Source organism: Ochotona princeps, chromosome 16 (assembly GCF_030435755.1).
Source record: "Ochotona princeps isolate mOchPri1 chromosome 16, mOchPri1.hap1, whole genome shotgun sequence".
Lineage (NCBI taxonomy): Eukaryota > Metazoa > Chordata > Mammalia > Lagomorpha > Ochotonidae > Ochotona > Ochotona princeps.
The window spans coordinates 14,785,743-14,803,781 of NC_080847.1; the positions used below are offsets into that span (position 1 = coordinate 14,785,743).

An 18,039-nucleotide genomic window follows, 5' to 3' on the forward strand; every position below is an offset into this window, starting at 1 on the left:
CAGGGCCAGCCCCAGCACTGTCTTTACTGAGCCCTTAGTACACCCCCAGCCAGGATCAGTTTAGCTCTTTTTTGTCTCACATGACTCACACCTCTTTCTCAGACCCCTGGCACCATGCATACACCTGCTGCTTCTCAGAAGCTGATGCCCTTTCTTAAGCTGAGAAAAAAGAGGTGTTGGTCATGTGACCCCACCGCGCAGCCTGCCACCTCATCTGGACAAGGCAGGTTACCAAAAAACCATGTGTGGATTCAAAAAAAAAAATTGCACCTGAATAAACTTGCCTCTCCATTCCATTTTGCATGAGCTTTTAGAAGCCCCCAGGCATTTGTAACTCTCAATTCTCAACTTTCTTTCTTACAGTGGATGAACATTGTGCCTCTACCTATGTCCAAGTCTCCCCCTGCAGATTGACCCCACAGCTGCTCTGGACTGATCTAGGATTATTTCCTCGGAATTGTTCCTTTTCTCTCCTGTGCCATCAGTTTTGTTTCCTCTATCATTTGTTTCCTCTATCATTTCCATCTCCTTAGCCTCACATCCCCTTCCCTGCCAGGTATTTGGCAACTCTACAGTCTCGCCTTCAAGTCTCTCCTGGATTCGTCTCAAGAAGGCCTTGAGTGCCGGGCACCCCCAGAAGCTGTCCACAGGCGTTTTCTGTATGGCCAAGCCCTAGGGTCCCAGCTCAGTCCCCAGTTCTTCGCTACTTTAAACACATGGCACAGCAGTGACCACACACAGCACTCACTCGGCTCCCAAGAGCACATTCCCTCAGAGCTGTCGCCCCTCCGGTCAGATTTCTGGGAGTTCCTTGAACCACTGTTGGCCTTGAAATACAATTTACAAAATGCTAAGGCAAATTAAGACATGCTAATTCCCATTTTCCCAGTTACACATTTTTGCTCTTTATGCCTATGAAAAAGACGTGGAATCTGACAGGAAACTGATACCTGAACTAAGCTTCAAAAGTCTCCCGGCACTGGTGTCCGAGTTTGAGAAGGAAGTCAGTAAGTCGCCGCAGGAATGGGATGTGGTGGCCTTTAGCTCACTTGAGGGCTTTAGGCTATAGTCTCTGTAGCTCTTGCTCCTCTGAGGCCTTTTACCAAGACTTCCGTGCAGAGACAGACTTTGAGAATAATGACTATCATAATTTTCCAAACCGACACTGGCGGGTAACTGACAGGGATGGATCTGGCTGGAATCACCCACATCCAGGCGTTTACCCGGTGAGGCATCATGGGGGAGCTGATAACTGTCGAGTTTCATCATGGAGTCCTTTTCTGGAGAAATTGAAGATTTACTGTCCACAAAAGATACTCGGTACCCATCTCTAGTCATCTTCTCTGGGGATCGTGCTGCTGACTGGTGAGGAGAGTAATGTCTGAATTCTAGTCACCACCAAAGGAAAAGAACAAAACACAGTGAGAATTCTGCCGGGTCCACCTGAGGTACTAGCATTGTCCACTCTATCCTGAAGCATTCTGGGGAAAAAATGTTTGACAATTTTTCTTTCTTTCTTTCTTTCCTTTTTTTTAGATTTGTTTATTTTCATTTGAAAGGCAGATTTTACAGAAAGCAGAAATGGAGGGAAAAGATCTTCTGTCCACTGATTCACTCCCCAAAATGGCTGCAACGGCCAGAGCTGAGCTGGTCCAAAGCTGGGAGCCAAGCACCTTTTCCAGGTCTTCCATGTGGGTACAGGGTCCCAAAGACTTGGGCCATCCTCTGCTGCTTTTCCAGGCCACAAGCAGGGAGCTGGAAGGGAAGTAGAGCAGCTGAGAAATGAACCAGTGTCCATATGAAATGCCACTGGGCAGAGGACCAGCCTGCTGTGCTATTGCACTGGCTGTATTTTGAGCATTTTGATATATGGTAGCATAGACAGATGAAACAACGTCCACATAGAGCAACAACCACAAAGGGTATGAGTCACATAAGCAGTGAAGGATCTGCAGCATTTTAAAAATATATTTATTTATTTGTATTGGAAAGACAGATCTACAGAGAAAAGGAGAGACAAAAAGATCTTGTATCCGCTGATATATTACCCAAGTGGCTGCAACGGCTGGAGCTAGGAGCTGGTGCCCATACGGAAACCGATATATACAAGGCAAGGATTTAGCTGTTCGGCTATCATGCTGGGCCCAGAATCTGTGGGATTCTAAAGATGACTTTCCTATTAATCACTTCCTCAGACGCTTTCTCCTAAAACTGTGAAGCCTGAATTTTTTTCTTTGTCACCACTTTTCATATTTTGAGCCTAGTTAGCATGCTACCTGGATGTTTGCAGGCCATACTGGAGTGCCCGGCTTAAGCCCTAGCTCTGCTTCCAATTCTGGCTTCCTGCTAGCACATCTTCTGGGAGTAGCAGATGATGACTCAAGTTCTTGGGTCCCTGACACCTATATGAGAGTCCCATATTGAGTTCCAAACTAATGGCTTTGGCCTAGTTGTTGCAGACCTTTGGGGAGTAAACCACTGGATGGAAGATCTATCTCTGTCTCTCTGACTGCCTTTTGAAACAATCAACACATTTATAAACCAAACTGGAAATTTTCTTATTTTAAAAAGTGATCCAGGGCCTGGCGGCGTGGCCTAGTGGCTAAAGTCCTCGCCTTGAACGCCCCGGGATCCCATATGGGCGCAGGTTCTAATCCCGGCAGCTCCACTTCCCATCCACCTCCCTGCTTGTGGCCTGGGAAAGCAGTTGAGGACGGCCCAATGCATTGGGACCCTGCACCCACGTGGGAGACCCGGAAGAGGTTCTAGGTTCCCGGCTTCGGATCGGCACGCATCGGCCCGTTGCGGCTCACTTGGGGAGTGAATCATCAGACGGAAGATCTTCCTCTCTGTCTCTCCTCCTCTGTGTATATCTGGCTGTAATAAAATGAATAAATCTTTAAAAAAAAAAAAGTGATCCAAAGGGCAGACAGTGTGGCACAGTGGTTTAAGCCACAGATTCAAATGTCTGTATCTTATAGCACTGATTTAAGTCCCAGCAGCTCTGCTTCTGATCCAGTTTCCTGCTAATCCAAAATGGGAAATAGCAGAGGATGATGCAGGTACTTGGGCTCCTGCCACCCTATGGGAGATCCAGATGGAGCTCTGGTTTCCTGACTTTGACCTGATCAGTGGGTCTATTGTAAACAGAATTGGGAGAGTGGATGGGATTTTGCTCTCTCACGCTCTGTCTTTTAAGTAGATGAAAAGAAACTTGTAAGAAAGATTTATTTATTTATTTATTTTAAGAGTTATTTATTTTTGTTGGAAAGACAGATTTACAGAGAAAAGGAGAAACAGAGAGGAAAATCTTATGTCCACTTCCCAGGTCAATGACGGGAGATGATCTGATCAGAAGCCAGGAGCCAGGAGCTTCTTCTGGGTCTCCCAAGTGGGTGCAGAGTCCCAAGGCTCTGGGCTGTCCTTATCTGCTTTCTCAGGCCACAGACAGGGAGCTGGATGGGAAGTGGGACAGCCAGAACACAACCCAGTACCCATATGGGATACTAGTGTGTGTAAGGTGAGGACTTTAGCCACTAGGCTATTGCGCCTGGCCCAGAAACTTTTTTCAATTAAAAAAAAATATATCCAGAGGATTTGAAAATGAATCAAATCAAATCTAAAGAACTAAGAAATAAAACAACTGAAATGAATAATTCAACAAACTGGGCACAACTAAATGTATTATATATATATATATATTTTTAACTGAAATATGTATCAAAAGGAATTATCCATAATGCAGACCAGCCAAAAAGATGACAAAGAGGAAAAAGTGAAAACCGCTGCCATATATTTATTAAACAAGAGTCCAAGATGTTTGGGAAACAAACAATGGGCCCCAAGTAGTATTTGAAGTACTTGCTAGAAGTCATGAGACACAAACCACAGATTCAAGTATAACAAATACTAAACAGAAAAGAATGTAAAGAAATTTATGCATCACAGTAAAGCTGCACGAAACCAGAGACTATTGGGCAATCTCAAACAAGACAGATTCTTCTTGTGGGAAGGACAGATTTCCAGCTGACTTCTCGAAAAGCAACCATAAAAGACAGCGGACACTGGGACTGGCACCATGGCGTAGCAGGCTAAGCTTGTGCCTGTAGTGCCAGCATCCCATCTGGGCACCAGTTCACGTCTCGCCATTCTGTTTCTGATCCAGCTCCTTGCTAATGGCTTGGGAAAGCAGCGGCGAGCCGAAGGCCTAATACAGTAGAATATCTTCACTATTCTGAAACAACCAACTGCCTGCCTAGAAATCCACACCCAGGAAACGTCCTTCCAGAATGTTGGGAAAACAGAGCCCTTTTCAGATCACCCAATACTACAGAGTTCATTGCTAAAAGGCTCACATGAGAGAATAGGCTAAAGGTTTTATGGTACACTGGAAGCAAATGATCTCAGAAGGGAAGGCTGGGATGAGAAAGGAAATGAAGAGCAAACAACATGGCAAATGTCTGGATAACCCTAAATGAACACTTGACTATATAAATGTGTTATATACGGAAATAAAATTCATAATAGTTATAAATAGGAAAGAATGCAAAGGAGTAAAATACTCTAAAGTCTTTGAGTTATACAAGAGACAACTTAAAAATATTGGGTCATTTTAAAACTGGACTAGTTGAGGTTTCATATTGTTGTTTTGCGGGCACTACTAAAAATGCAAAAATCACATTTAAATTATACATTAGCGGAGGGGGAAAGTGAATGGAAACTCTACAAACCCAAATGAGAGCAAGTTTACAAAGACACAGAAAAATCAGCCGATACCAGAAGTCCAGAGGAGGCCAGAATGGTCACTCCTGTAGCAGGAAAGCCTCCCAGGTCACTGAGCACCCAGGGCACACGAGCAAATTAAGGAATTAGCCAGTCCCTCTAACCAGGGCCTCAGGACCAGCACATCTCCATCTTCTTCCAAATCTGGTCATACTCAAAGTGGGGAAAATTAATCAAAGAACAAACAATTTACCATCTTCTTGGTGACTGTCACTTGGCAGCTCCCTTCTTGTCATTTCCTGCATTTAACAAAAAGTTTAAAAGTTTAGGTTGAAAGGCATCCATGGGCATTCAGATATGAGCTTACTAGATGAGCAAGAGTTAGTGTGCTTTTCTCCTAGCAAGAAGTCCATCCCTGTAGGTTAAGGATAGTCCTCCAAGGAGTGGTCATGGTTCAACCTAGGACAAGCTGTCAGAATATAAGGAGTTGCTTTGAAGCAGCTGACTCCTGGAAATCCATTATTAGTTAGAGGACCTACCAGCCCATGAAATGCTGTACTTCCTCTGTTTGATGGATTGATTTTTTTTTTTTCACTTCTTCTGTTTTAGATAACTCAACGTAGAAATTAGATAGGCTACCTTTCCTGACTTCTTCTGTTTAGATCTTCCAGCTGGAACCAGAGTTTGACATAAGGGTTATGACAGTGGTTGAGATTCCAATGACCAGCATGCGATGTCTGGTTTTGGCTTCTGACTCCAGCTCCCTTTAAAAGAAACCCTGGGAGGCAGTTGGTGATGGCTCCAGTGGTTGGTGCCTGCCAACCACGTGAGAGACCTGGATTGAGTTCCTGTGTCCTGGCTGTGGCCTGTGTGGGCGTTTGGCAAGTTGACCAGTAGATATATATGAGAGTAATTTCCACCCTCCTCCCTGATTGCCATTCAAGAAAAAAAAAAAGGAGGGGGCTTCCCATGTTTTTCTTCTGAATATTGATTATGGTACTTGATGGAAGTTTTAATAGACTAAAAGTTGATCTGAAAAACAGCTAGACAAAGATTGAGGCAAAATGGAAAACTAGGATTTGTTTTTTAAAACCATTATTTTTCTGAATATATGTCAAGAAAGATTCTATTTCCGTATTTCTAAAAAAAAAAAAAGGATTACATAAAATTATTCAATTTCTTTCCTGGTCATTTAAAAAAGTATTTGCAGACTTATTGTTAAACATAACAGCTGTTTAACTGTGGTGTATTCTTTGTCTACATTTCCTAAAATCAATTCTAATTTTTTTTTAATTGGCAATTTGCAGAGCAGACATTTGGCCTAATGGTTGAGATGCCATTTGAATCACTTATACTCCATATCAGAGTGCCTAGGTTTGATTCCCGATATTGCTCTCAGCTCCATCGTCCTGCTAATCTGCATCCCGAGAGGCAGCAGGTGATGGCTTAAGTGCCTGGACCTCTGCCATCCACATCAGGGACTTGGCCTGAGTTCTGGCCTCCCGGCTTTGACCGATCCAACTCTGGTTATTGTGCACATCTCATGGGTAAACCTGCAAATCAGAGCTAATTCTCTGTCTCTCAAATATGTTTTTGGAAGGATAAGTGAGATAGTTTCTAAGTCACCAAATACAAGCTCCAAAAACAAATAAGCTCATTAAGTGCTAAAATATCTTCTTAAAAGATGGAAGTACCACATGAGAGCACTGGAAAAAGTTTGTGGGAAATGAAATTAAAATAAGTTTCTTAGTGCCAAAAAGTTTTTAGAATCCATGCAAAGTGTTTTTATAATACATATTTTCTATAACTTAAAAAACTCCTGTATACTCAAACTGAAAAAAAAATAATCTATTAATATAATCCTGATGGTCTAAATTGTGGGTTAATAAGAGTCTTTCGTTCTCCTCCTGGATACTTTCTGTAATTTTGCTTTATCAATAAAAGGTCAGACACAGGAGACAGTGCCTATAAAGTCATCAGTTCTGCTCCTCAGATCATCACAAATAAGTCTTGTATAATGGTGCTATCCCAACCTCCATCATTTATTTAAACACTCACAATTTCAAATTCTCCCATTTGGCATGATGTCCACCTGCCCAGAGCCCATAGCTTCGAGGCCATCTTCACCCTCTAACTTTTCCATTATGCTGAGGAGGTGCCTTTAGGAAAGCTACCCTTATCATGTAAGGCTCAGAAATTAAAAGACTGAGGTAGAAAATGTAAGAGATAAGGCAACAGGAGATGGAGAAATTAGGTAGAAAAGATATTTCTAAACCAACAGAACAACAACAACAAAAAAAACCCTGCTAACAGAGTCCTGCTTATACTGAGATGCATGGCATCAAATGTGTGAAGTTGTGTACTCAATAACAGGTTAATGTGCACGTGGCCAGGGGCAGGTTGCCACTAACGGAGCAGAGATTCTGTACTTGACCCTGTTTTTCCCTTTCAGAGGGTGTGAAATGCTTCCTCCAAACAAGTCCTCTAATGCCTTCATGAGTGACTGAGAGCCCACTGAATTATCTGTACGAGATGTGGACTGGTCAGAAGATGAACAGGACAGTGGATACTTTACCTGTGATTCCAGAGGAAAGGGGCCGGATTTCTGGTCTGGGATCCCATTGCCTGGGGTGGCACAAGTGCTCGTGAGGGAATCCTTTATTTCCCGGTTAGGGAAGGAAATAAAGAGTCCTTTGTTGGAGTCTGTGTTAAAAGAAAAGACAGCACAGTGAGGCTCTGCCCAGACCTCAGAGGCAGTGTGTCTCAGAGTCGCTTTCCAGAAGGGAAGTCAAAACACTGAGTGCTCATTCTAGTGTCACCACCCACAAACCATGTGAATTTGGGCAAGTGGCTTAACTTATCTGAATCTTCTTTGTCATTTGTCTTTTGTACTTTTAAAACATTTGTTTATTTTTATTGGCAAGTCAGATTTACAGAGAGAAGGTGAGACAAAGATCTCCACCCCCTGGTAACAATGGCTGGAGCTGAGCCTATTCAAAGGCAGGAGCAAGGAGCTTCTTCCGGGTCTCCCACGAGGATGAAGGGCCCCAGGGACTCAGGCCATTCTCCACAGTTTTCCTAAGCCATAAGCAGGGAGTTGGTTTGGAGCTGGAGCAGCCATATACGAACTGGCATCCATTATCATATCATTTGTAAAATGAGAATAAAGCTTAATCCTATCTCTCAGGGTTGAGAGGAGGTTACAGTCAGATAATGGAGATGAAATGCCTTTATAAATTATGAAGTGCTCCTGGGCCCGGCGGCGTGGCCTAGCGGCTAAAGTCCTCGCCTTGAAAGCCCCGGGATCCCATATGGGTGCCGGTTCTAATCCCGGCAGCTCCACTTCCCATCCAGCTCCCTGCTTGTGGCCTGGGAAAGCAGGAGAGGACGGCCCAAAGCTTTGGGACCCTGCACCCGCGTGGGAGACCTGGAAGAGGTTCCTGGTCCCGGCATCGGTTTGGCGCGTACCGGCCCGTTGCGGCTCACTTGGGGAGTGAAACATCGGATGGAAGATCTTCCTCTCTGTCTCTCCTCCTCTCTGTATATCCGGCTTTTCAGTAATAATAAAATCTTTAAAAAAAAAAATTATGAAGTGCTCCACAGGAATCAAGAGGGAGGCCTAGAGTATTTTGTATGCTGCCTTAAGTGGATAAAGAATGAACTCTGCCACCAGTTCAGCAGTCTGGAGTACCAGCGGGAGATGCTGGAGGCAGTCCCTGGCACTAGTCGCGTCAGGTGCTCTGCGCTGATGCACCATTTTAAACCAGTCTCCCTCTGCCTTGACTTGCTAGTGTGTGAAAAAAGAAAAGGCCTCCCACTGTTTGTTTTTGCCCATTAGACCAACTACTTAAAAACAAAAGTGGAAAACAGAATTTTGAGATTTGGGTTTTTTCAGGGGGAACTTGGATGAAAATGAGTTTTGCTGCTGTTTGGATTCATCTCTCCCCACCCCCACCCCCCCGCAGCAAGATTGTGTAAAATTTAAGATAGCTTTGAACATTTTGATGCCTTCTTCAAAGAGTATGTCCTTCTGCCAGTTTCTACCTTGTGATGCCTGTGAGGAGTGATTCGAACATCCCATCTTGGACTTGGTGCCATTTCCTGCTTCCTTTTCCCCATAGCTCACAAAATTCGGTTATCAGATGTAACCTGGCACCTTACCTGACAACCTTATTCCCCGATCTCTGGTCTCTCCCCCTAGTCTCCACCCACCTACTTGTGGCTTAGATAATTTCAGTCACCTGCTGGTGCAGCCCACAGCCCCACAACCCCACCTCTTCTTCTTCCCCCTCTCTCTTCCCCTCCCTTTTTGCCTAGCTCTTCCCCTTCCCTCTCCATCTTGTCCCTTTCCCCTGCCCTGGCAGCCCCCATCCTGCCACCATGGCAGGAGACGTGTCCCTTCCATTTTTCTCCCCCCTTTAACCGTGCTCCTGTTCCTACCCTGCTGGAACAAAGGACTTCCTAATATCTCCTGGCGTATGGTGTTTCGGCTTGTGGTAAACTAATTGTGAAAAGAGGACTTGGCTGCGGGAATTAGCTGTGCGTAACAACATAAGAACTTTAGGAACTTGGGCCCGGCGGAATGGCCTAGCGGCGGCATGGCCTCGCCTTGAAAACCCCGGGATCCCATATGGGCGCCGGTTCTAATCCCAGCAGCTCCACTTCCCATCCAGCTCCCTGCCTGTGGCCTGGGAAAGCAGTCGAGGACGGCCCAATGCATTGGGACACTGCACCCGCGTGGGAGACCCAGAAGAGGTTCCAGGTTCCCGGCATCGGATCGGCGCGCATTGGCCGGTTGCGGCTCACTTGGGGAGTGAAACATCGGACGGAAGATCTTCCTCTCTGTCTCTCCTCCTCTGTGTATATCTGGCTGTAATAAAATGAATAAATCTTAAAAAAAAAAAAAAAAGAACTTTAGGAACTTTAAGTGCATCTAAAACCTAACAGTGCCCACAACAGAAAGCTGTGGTGAGCTGGTGAGAGGGAGAGCACCAGGTGGGACAAGGTGACCCCCTGAGAACTGCCTCCAGAGGGGCCCTCTGGAGTGCTAAGATGCTTCCTAATTCTAAACTGAAGTGTCCTCTTCCCAAACAAGACCATCTTCCTCCCCTGGGCTTGGCGGGGCGAATGCTCAAAGGGATCAAGTTCCCAAATGTGACATTTTCAGGTCCCCATCACAGCAGTACGACAGGAAAGAAAGTGCTGCAGAGTCCCTGAAGGTGACTGTGGTGAAATTTTCGTAATGATTTCAGAATAAGACACTCAATACATCAGAACAGTATTTCAGAATAAGATACCTTTTATGTTTTAGGTGGAATTCTATGTAAAGGCAATAAGAATTAGCGAAAACAGTGAACAGTGCTCTTTTCCAGTATGACACATCCACAGGCTCACTGCCAATTATCCTTAGTAAAGCATTCACTGGTCACCAGAATCTATGCAGACCCCACAACCTCCCACCTGATCAATCACACCCACATTCACCATGACCTGCGTTACTCATGGCCACTTTCACGCAATTGTTCACACCAGCCCTAACACCCAGAAAGTACCACTAACTCTTTGTCCTTTCAGACCAATCCAGGCAGCCTTTAAGGTTGGAGGGCCTTCTTGGCTTGTTTGCCTAACTCTTCCCCCTGTCCCTGCACACTTAACACTTAAGCTTCTAACATGTCCCCATCCACTAGAGTATTTCTGAAGCCAATAGTCTTAGAAACTCAAAATATCAATCCAGTTTGAGAAGCTGGAATTTAAGAAACTAAACTCAACACTTAAAAAAGTCATATTGTAAGACAATATGGCACTTTCTTAAAATTCAATATACTCCTATGCCATGGTCTTTGGTAATTGCCCAAATGAGTTAACACTTTATGTGCACAAAAGTGCCTAAACACAAATGTTTTTCAAGATCTTCATAACTGGCAAAATTTAACACGAGTAAATCTAGACAATGGAATATTATTAAGCACTAATAAATGGTGAGCTATTAAGTCATGAAAAGACATGAAACATGAATGCATATAGCTAAGTAAAAGAAGCCAACTTGAAAAATCTACACACTATATGATTTGACTATATGCCATTTCAGAAAAGGCAAAATTATGGATGCAATAAAAATATTAGCAGTTTGAGTTGGTGCAGTAGCATAGTAGCCTAATCCTCCACCTGTGATGCTGGTATCTCATATAGATGCTGGTTCTAGTCCCAGCTGCTCCGCTTCCCAATCCAACTTCTTGCTAATGTACCTGGGAAAGCAGTGGATGCTGGTCCAAAGCCTTGGACCCCTGCAACCAAGTGGGAGACCTGGAAGAAGCTCCTGGCTCCCAGCTTTGGACTAACCTAGCTCTAGCTGTTGTGGATATTTGGAGAGTGAACCAGAAAATGGAAGATCTCTTTTTGTCTCTCCTTTTCTCTCTCTCTCTCTTTCTCTCCTTCTCTCGGTAATGCTGTCTTTCAAGTTAAATAAATAAAAAAATTTTTTAAATAAATCAGAAGCTGCCAGGACTCTTGGGGGAAAGAAAGAGGAGCAGAAGACTCTTAGGAAGGGGGACCCCATCTGAAATGCGGGGGGACATTTTTCTTTTTCTATTTTTTTTAAAGATTTTATTATTATTGGAAAGCCGGATATACAGAGAGGAGGAGAGACAGAGAGGAAGATCTTCCATCCGATGTTTCACTCCCCAAGTGAGCCGCAACGGGTCGGTGCACGCCGATCCGATGCCGGGAACCTGGAACCTCCTCCGGGTCTCCCACGCGCAGGGTCCCAATGCATTGGGCCGTCCTCAACTGCTTTCCCAGGCCACAAGCAGGGAGCTGGATGGGAAGCGGAGCTGCTGGGATTAGAACCGGCACCCATATGGGATCCCGGGGCTTTCAAGGTGAGGAATTTAGCCGCTAGGCCATGCCGCCGGGCCCGGGGGGACATTTTTCAAGCTTGTAGAATGTGCAACAACAAGATTTAACCCTAATGCAAACTATAGACCTTGAGTGACCAGGGTGTGTTGATGTGCGTTCATCAATGGCAGCAATATAGTTGGGGCTGTTGTGGAACTCTACATTTTCTGCTCAGGTCTGCTATAAATCTAAAGCTGCTTAAAAAAAGCCTAGTTTTTAAAAAAATATTTTTACTGCTTAAATTTGTTTGCCCCTTATCTTTGCATTATTTTGCATAAGTGTCATTGATTTGAGGCATAGCACTAAGGAGTTCACAATTGCTCATGCTCCTTGCAGGCACATCCCTGAATGGAAGATCCACAACTCGGAGGCCGAAGCCTCCTGCTTTGTATCATCCATCTGACATGTTCATATACACTGCCCAGCTTCTTTCTTAGCTCTTTCCCAGTCTCTGCCCCTGACCCCCACCTTTTTTTTTTCCTAGCCATGTGGCAAATACTTCAAGGGATGTTTGCTTTTTTCTATTTCGAGAGTATTTGCTCCAGAAGATAAGTTACACAAGTTTATAAAACCTAGGGGGAAAAAATGCCCTTAGCTGAGGAGTCCAGAAGCCTTACTGTAACAGGTGACTTTGAGCATCACTTCTCAGCCTTTTGGCTAAGATCAAGTGTAGATGACTTTGAGCTGGGTCATGTAGGGAAAGGGTAAGATTTGAGTCAACCTCTCTAATCAGAGGGGTATTTGTTTATGGGCAGAGGAAAGAGGAAGGAAGGAGAGAGTGATATAGTTTGATTGAAATGCTGGGCATTGTAGTTGGGAAAGAAGATGTGAGGTCTTGGATTAGACTGAAGCAATGTACCAGGTCCAGGAAGTCAGACTGAATTTAGCCACTGAGTGAGAGCCATGAACATTTTTAAACAGACAAGTGTAAAGTTCATAGCAGCTGTGTTCTCAGGCAATCAATTTGGTGGTAAAGTATAAAATGAAGGGAGGAGTGACTGTGGCACAGCAGCATGTAATGGTCAAAGGGACTTTGCGGACAGAGGGAGCCCAGTTGGCATCCAACTCTGCCTTGTTCTGCTTCACTACTGCAAGTTCCTTCTCTTTGGAGTTCAGTTTTCTCATCTGGAAAAATATCTGAGAGAATCAATTTCGTGGAATAGGTTGAGGGCACATTTAAACAGATGGAGAAATATTAGCTAGTGTGAAGCAGAGAGGGCACATTCCAGTATATAGGAGAGGACAGACCAATGACAGAGAGGCACCTGGAAACTGATGGATACAGGAAAGCAGCAGAAACAACAGGGTGGTGTTGCAATGCCAAGACATCCCAGCAGCATTCAGCCAGTGCCAATCTGAACTGCACCTGCAGCCGGAACCCCACCAGTAACCAGCTGGGAACAGGAGTTCACCGGGAGCCCAGGAGATAAACCCAAAGAACTGCCCGTCCTGCTGATTTGTTTGATTTAACCAGGAGCAGAGACAGAGCAGCAGATCCCAAATAGGTGGCGCAAAAACAGGATAGATTTCACAGCCCAAACCCCCAATAGAGCCAAATTGAGCGCCATCTTGTATAGGGAAACAAAGGCTATGGAACAGGACATGCACTAAGCTGGGAGTGAAACCACTTCAGGCTCAGTGAATTGCAACAATGTGGCATCATGCTCCATCCCAAAAAATGTCCAGGTTGTTCCCAGACCTAATGGTCAGCAGATCAAGAACTCCATGAACAGTGCATCAGGTACCATTTTGTACAGTGTGGCAAAAACTTTAAAACTGCAGAGACAACAGTGAGCTGTGTATGTGCTGAGCTAGGAGTGAACTCACTGAGCTCAGTGCATTGCACTAGTACCACATAGAAAATAATACCAACTTTGGCATCATAAGTCTATGTGGCCCTTAGACCTAAAGGCCAGCAGATTATGACAAGATCAGCACCAATAACAATCTACCCATTTAGGATACCTGTTGTCTCCCTAATCCTGGGAATTGCTTGAACCAGAAGTGGGAGAAAGGTTGTAGAGACAATGGTGCAACAACAGCACAGGATCAGAGAAGCAGGAGAGTGCTGAGCCAGGAGCTGGAGCTACAGAGACCATGCTGGAAGTCTAACATAACAGCCCATATCTGAAACTCGTAGGAGAAAGTGGCACAAGTGATTGCAAACAAAAAATCGTGTACCAACCACAATAACTGAAACTGAATTGTAGATCTGTGGGTGACACAGCTTAGAAACCTGCCCCAAGGAGAAGAATCTGATAACCAGAAATACAATGACTAAGAGCAAAAGAAGAGACAATGGCACAATGAATATTACTGAAGATTCCTCTGCAAAGGAGCAAAAGCCTTTTGCCAAGCTCTGAGTTAACTGAGGAATACATCTAAAAAATGGGGAATACAGAATTCAAAACAATTGTTGTAAAACTTCTTATCAACAACAAGAAGCACATGCAGGAATTTAAGCAATATGTCACACAGGAAATAGCAATACTGAAACAAAATTAAGCCAAATTACTGGGAATTAAGGACACAATAGAGCAAATTAAAAATTCAGTGTAAAGTCTCATTAATAGAATGAAGGAGGCAGAAGAAAGAATCTCAGAATTGGAAGATATTTTTTGTCACCATGGGGAAACAATCAAAAAGCTGGAAGCAGAGCTGACTCAAGCTAAAAAAAATATTCAAGAATTATGAGACACTATTAAAAGGCCAAATGTAAGTGTTATGGGAATTTCAGAAGGTGCAGAAAGAGAAGCTGGGTTTAAATATGTATTTAATTCTGAGCCTCCTCCTGGCATCACAACAGAGGACAGAACAAATCAATCAACTACCCCAGCTATATGTTGGCAGTGAAAAACTGGGCAAACAGAGACTCTAAGGTAGATTATGTCAGTCAGTGGATTCTGCAGCAACTTCATTGTGCTTGGAATGATGAGATTGGCAGCAATTCAGAAATGTTGAACTATCAAAACCACTTGAGCAAGACCCTCAGAGCATGCCCCACATCAGGGACCTGGGATCGGTGGGAGACTGGGTGGGGTTTCTCCCTTTATCTCCTCTCTTACCCCAGATTCAGGAAAAAAACCAGTATGGAAATAATAGTCTTACCCATTTTCCTGTAGCCCTTGAAACTTTTTGCCCTAAATAACTATGTAAAGATTGTCAAAAATAAAGAAAAAAATAGAAAAAATGTATTTAATGAAATAATAAAAGAAAATACCCTCCTTGGGAAACAACATCCAGGAGGGGCCCAGAACTCCCAACAGGGTTGACCAAAAACGATCATCACCATGACACATGATAATTAAGCTATCTTCAATCGAACATAAGGAAAAGATCCTTAAATGTGCATATGAAAAAAAAAACCAATTGACATACAGAGAAATGGTGATTAAACTCGCAGCTGATTTGAATTAGACTAGGCCTTGCAGTGCCCAGTTCTGCTGAGACCATCTAGGGCAAGGTGTAGAGAAAGGAGAGTGGGAAAACAAAGCCTAGCTGTGCTTATTTTGGGAGTGTGGGAAGAGCAGAGTCCTTGAAAGAGTCAAGGATTACATGGCAAGAATAGCAGAAAGATCTGGATCAGTGGTGGTTACCGCCTACTCAGAATGACTGGCAGGAAGTCATAGTGGGAACTGGTTCTACAAAATGTCCTTCCAGCCTGTGACATGGCTGTTAACAAGGTGTCACCATGTTAACCATTATTGAATTGCCACTGGTGTTTATGGCCAATACTCCTAGGGAATCTGAGCACAAACCCAGTTTCCAGTGGAAAACAAAGCTCTTTAACGTTCCAAAGTAGCAAAATCAATTTGGTATAAAAAAAAAAACGCAGGCAACAGCTGGCGATTGTTAGACTGTTTAGAGACGGCCTTCTGTCTAGTGGAACAGTTTGTTCTCAGCAGAACTGGGCACTGCAAGGCCTACTCTAATTCACAGAGTGGATCTGTATGATGGTGATATAACAGACATGAAGCCAGAATCAGCTCATACAAAAAGGTGCAAATTAAACTTCAATGTGTTTTTCTCTGCAAGTGGGTATATAAACATTTGTATCTCGAGCAGAAAAAAAAGACTGGGCTGTACGTTGGAGGTTCACTGGGGTTCTCTTTAGGGGATGGACTTGTGGGTGATTAAAGTGCTGTTATTGGGCCTGGCGTTGTGCCCTAGTGGCTAACGTCCTCGCCTTGAACGTGCTAGAATCCCATATGATCGCTGGTTCTTTTTTTTTTTTTTTTTTTTTAAAGATTTTATTATCATTGGAAAGCCAGATATACAGAGAGGAGGAGAGACAGAGAGGAAGATCTTCCGTCCGATGTTTCACTCCCCAAGTGAGCCACAACGGGCCGGTGCGCACCAATCCGATGCCGGGAACCAGGAACCTCTTCCGGGTCTCCCACACGGGTGCAGGGTCCCAAAGCTTTGGGCCGTCCTCGACTGCTTTCCCAGGCCACAAGCAGGGAGGTGGATGGGAAGTGGAGCCGCCGGGATTAGAACCGGCGCCCATATGGGATCCTGGGGCGTTCAAGGAGAGGACTTTAGCCGCTAGGCCACGCCGCCAGGCCCGATCGCTGGTTCTAATCCCAGCAGCTCCACTTCCTCTCTGTCTCTCCTCCTCTCTGTATATCTGACTTTGTAATAAAAATAAAATAAATCTAAAAAGATATATAACTATTTATTTGAAAAAATAAGGTGCTGTTATTCATGCCTTTTACTGTTTTCCAAAAGTGTTACAATCAAATTGCATCTATGTTAAAATAGAAAAAACTACTCCATTATTTACTTGGACATATAAGACATATAAGAGAGAAATTTGAAAAAACTATTTAAGAGGCAGATTTACAGAGAACAAAAGACACAGAAAGAGATCTTTCATATGCTACTTTACTTCCTAAATGGCTGCAATGGTTGGAGCTGGGCTAGTTGGAAGCCAGGAGCCAGCAGCTGCTTCTGGATCTTCCAGATGGGTGCAGTAGCCCATAGACTTGAGCCATCCTCCATTGCTTTCCTAGGTGCCTTAGCAAGGAACTAGAGCAGAAGTGGAGCAGGTGGGACTTGAACCAGTGCCCATGTGGAATGCCAGCATCAATGTCACAGGCTTAAGTTACAATGCCACAGTACCAGCCCCCAAGAAAGGAAATTAGAATCATCCCTCACTCTGGCTTATTTTACCTTGAAATAACATGACAATGACTTGTCAGTAAATGTCCATATGGGTAGATAAGAAGTTAGGAAAACAGAATACTGTATTAGTTTTAAACTGAAAATCCGCAGTGGCTATATGACAGAAGCAATCGGTTAAAGTTATTGTTGAGATTATAGGGATTGATTTTTAGAGTTTATGGAAGTTCTGTAGATCCTTCCAAGGACACAGTTTTCTCAAGTTAAAAAACAGTCCCCTGACTGACCTGATGTGAGAGTGCCAGATTAATCCAGAATGACAACACATTTCCAGCAGAAAGCTTTCTCCTAGCCAGTGGCACGAGCCACTTGATCTAATTGGATCTAATTTTGATCTAATTGGATCAACAACAGTGCTTATGGGAAATAGCACAAAGATGGGATTCTGTGGCTGCAGTGGGTCTTGATGGGGAAGCCAAGGAGGTCTAGGGTGTGAGCTGCTTTGTTGCTGAGGAGTCTTCAGTCTCTGACTAAAGCAATTACCTCGCCAATGTTTCAGAACCTGTGGCAGCTGGTAGTGCACTTTAAGGGTGTACAAAGGAAGCAAACTGATATCAATGAAACTGAACTGTTGAGTGCAGCTTATGCTTTGAAGGATACTGGGTCAGACCTGCCAAACATGGTCCTCCCAGGACTGATGGTGGGAGAAAGGAGGAAAAACACAGCTGGCAAATCTTCAGCAAATCGGTGCTTTCTTAAGGACTTTGCTTACCGAGGATGGACTGTGACAGCTGAGACAACTGGCATCTTTGTTATTTGATGATGACAGAGAGAAAGCTCACCTGTTTCATTCCTGCTGTCAACATCAGCACCAGTCTTGGATGGAGAGCCCTCATTTGTTGCACAGTTTTTTGTCAACTTTTCCCTAGAGCTGCCACACAGAACAATTTATTTAGAATTAAAACATTCTTATAATTCTCCCCAAATGCCCTAGAACATATTAATCTAACAATGTTTCACAAATATTTCAGCCAGAGCCATTCTGGAAGTCATAATATTTGCACGAGGAATGATGAGAGAGCTGGGTCCTGAAGTTCCTCCTTTGAATTGTGAAAGCAAGAAAATTCAGAACTTAGCCATAAACTTAGGTCTGAATTACGGAAGGAGGAAAATATTTTCCTTTGAATTATGATACTCGTAGCTATAGTACAGAAAGGACATTTCTACTCCCCCAGATTACAGTGGAGCCGATTGTAGCCATTAATAGGAAAACAGACAAGAATGTCACGTATAGGCCTGACA

At 43.9% G+C, this 18,039-nt stretch overlaps 1 protein-coding gene across 2 annotated transcripts in view; it reads right to left on the bottom strand.

Moving 5' to 3' along the window:
• Positions 1-18,039, bottom strand: part of LRRC36 (leucine rich repeat containing 36) — a 43,172-nt gene that overhangs the window by 11,824 nt on the left and 13,309 nt on the right. Inside the window, exons 5-8 of one of the 2 annotated variants that reach the window (XM_058674827.1) lie at positions 17,580-17,668; positions 7,298-7,425; positions 4,976-5,021; positions 1,224-1,388 (exon numbers count right to left, since the gene is read on the bottom strand). In XM_058674827.1, coding sequence (XP_058530810.1) covers positions 1,224-1,388; positions 4,976-5,021; positions 7,298-7,425; positions 17,580-17,668 — 428 coding nt within the window. Of the gene's footprint in view, positions 1-950; positions 1,389-4,975; positions 5,022-7,297; positions 7,426-17,579; positions 17,669-18,039 lie in introns of both variants that reach the window. The other variant, XM_012926657.2, reaches the window with a different exon arrangement.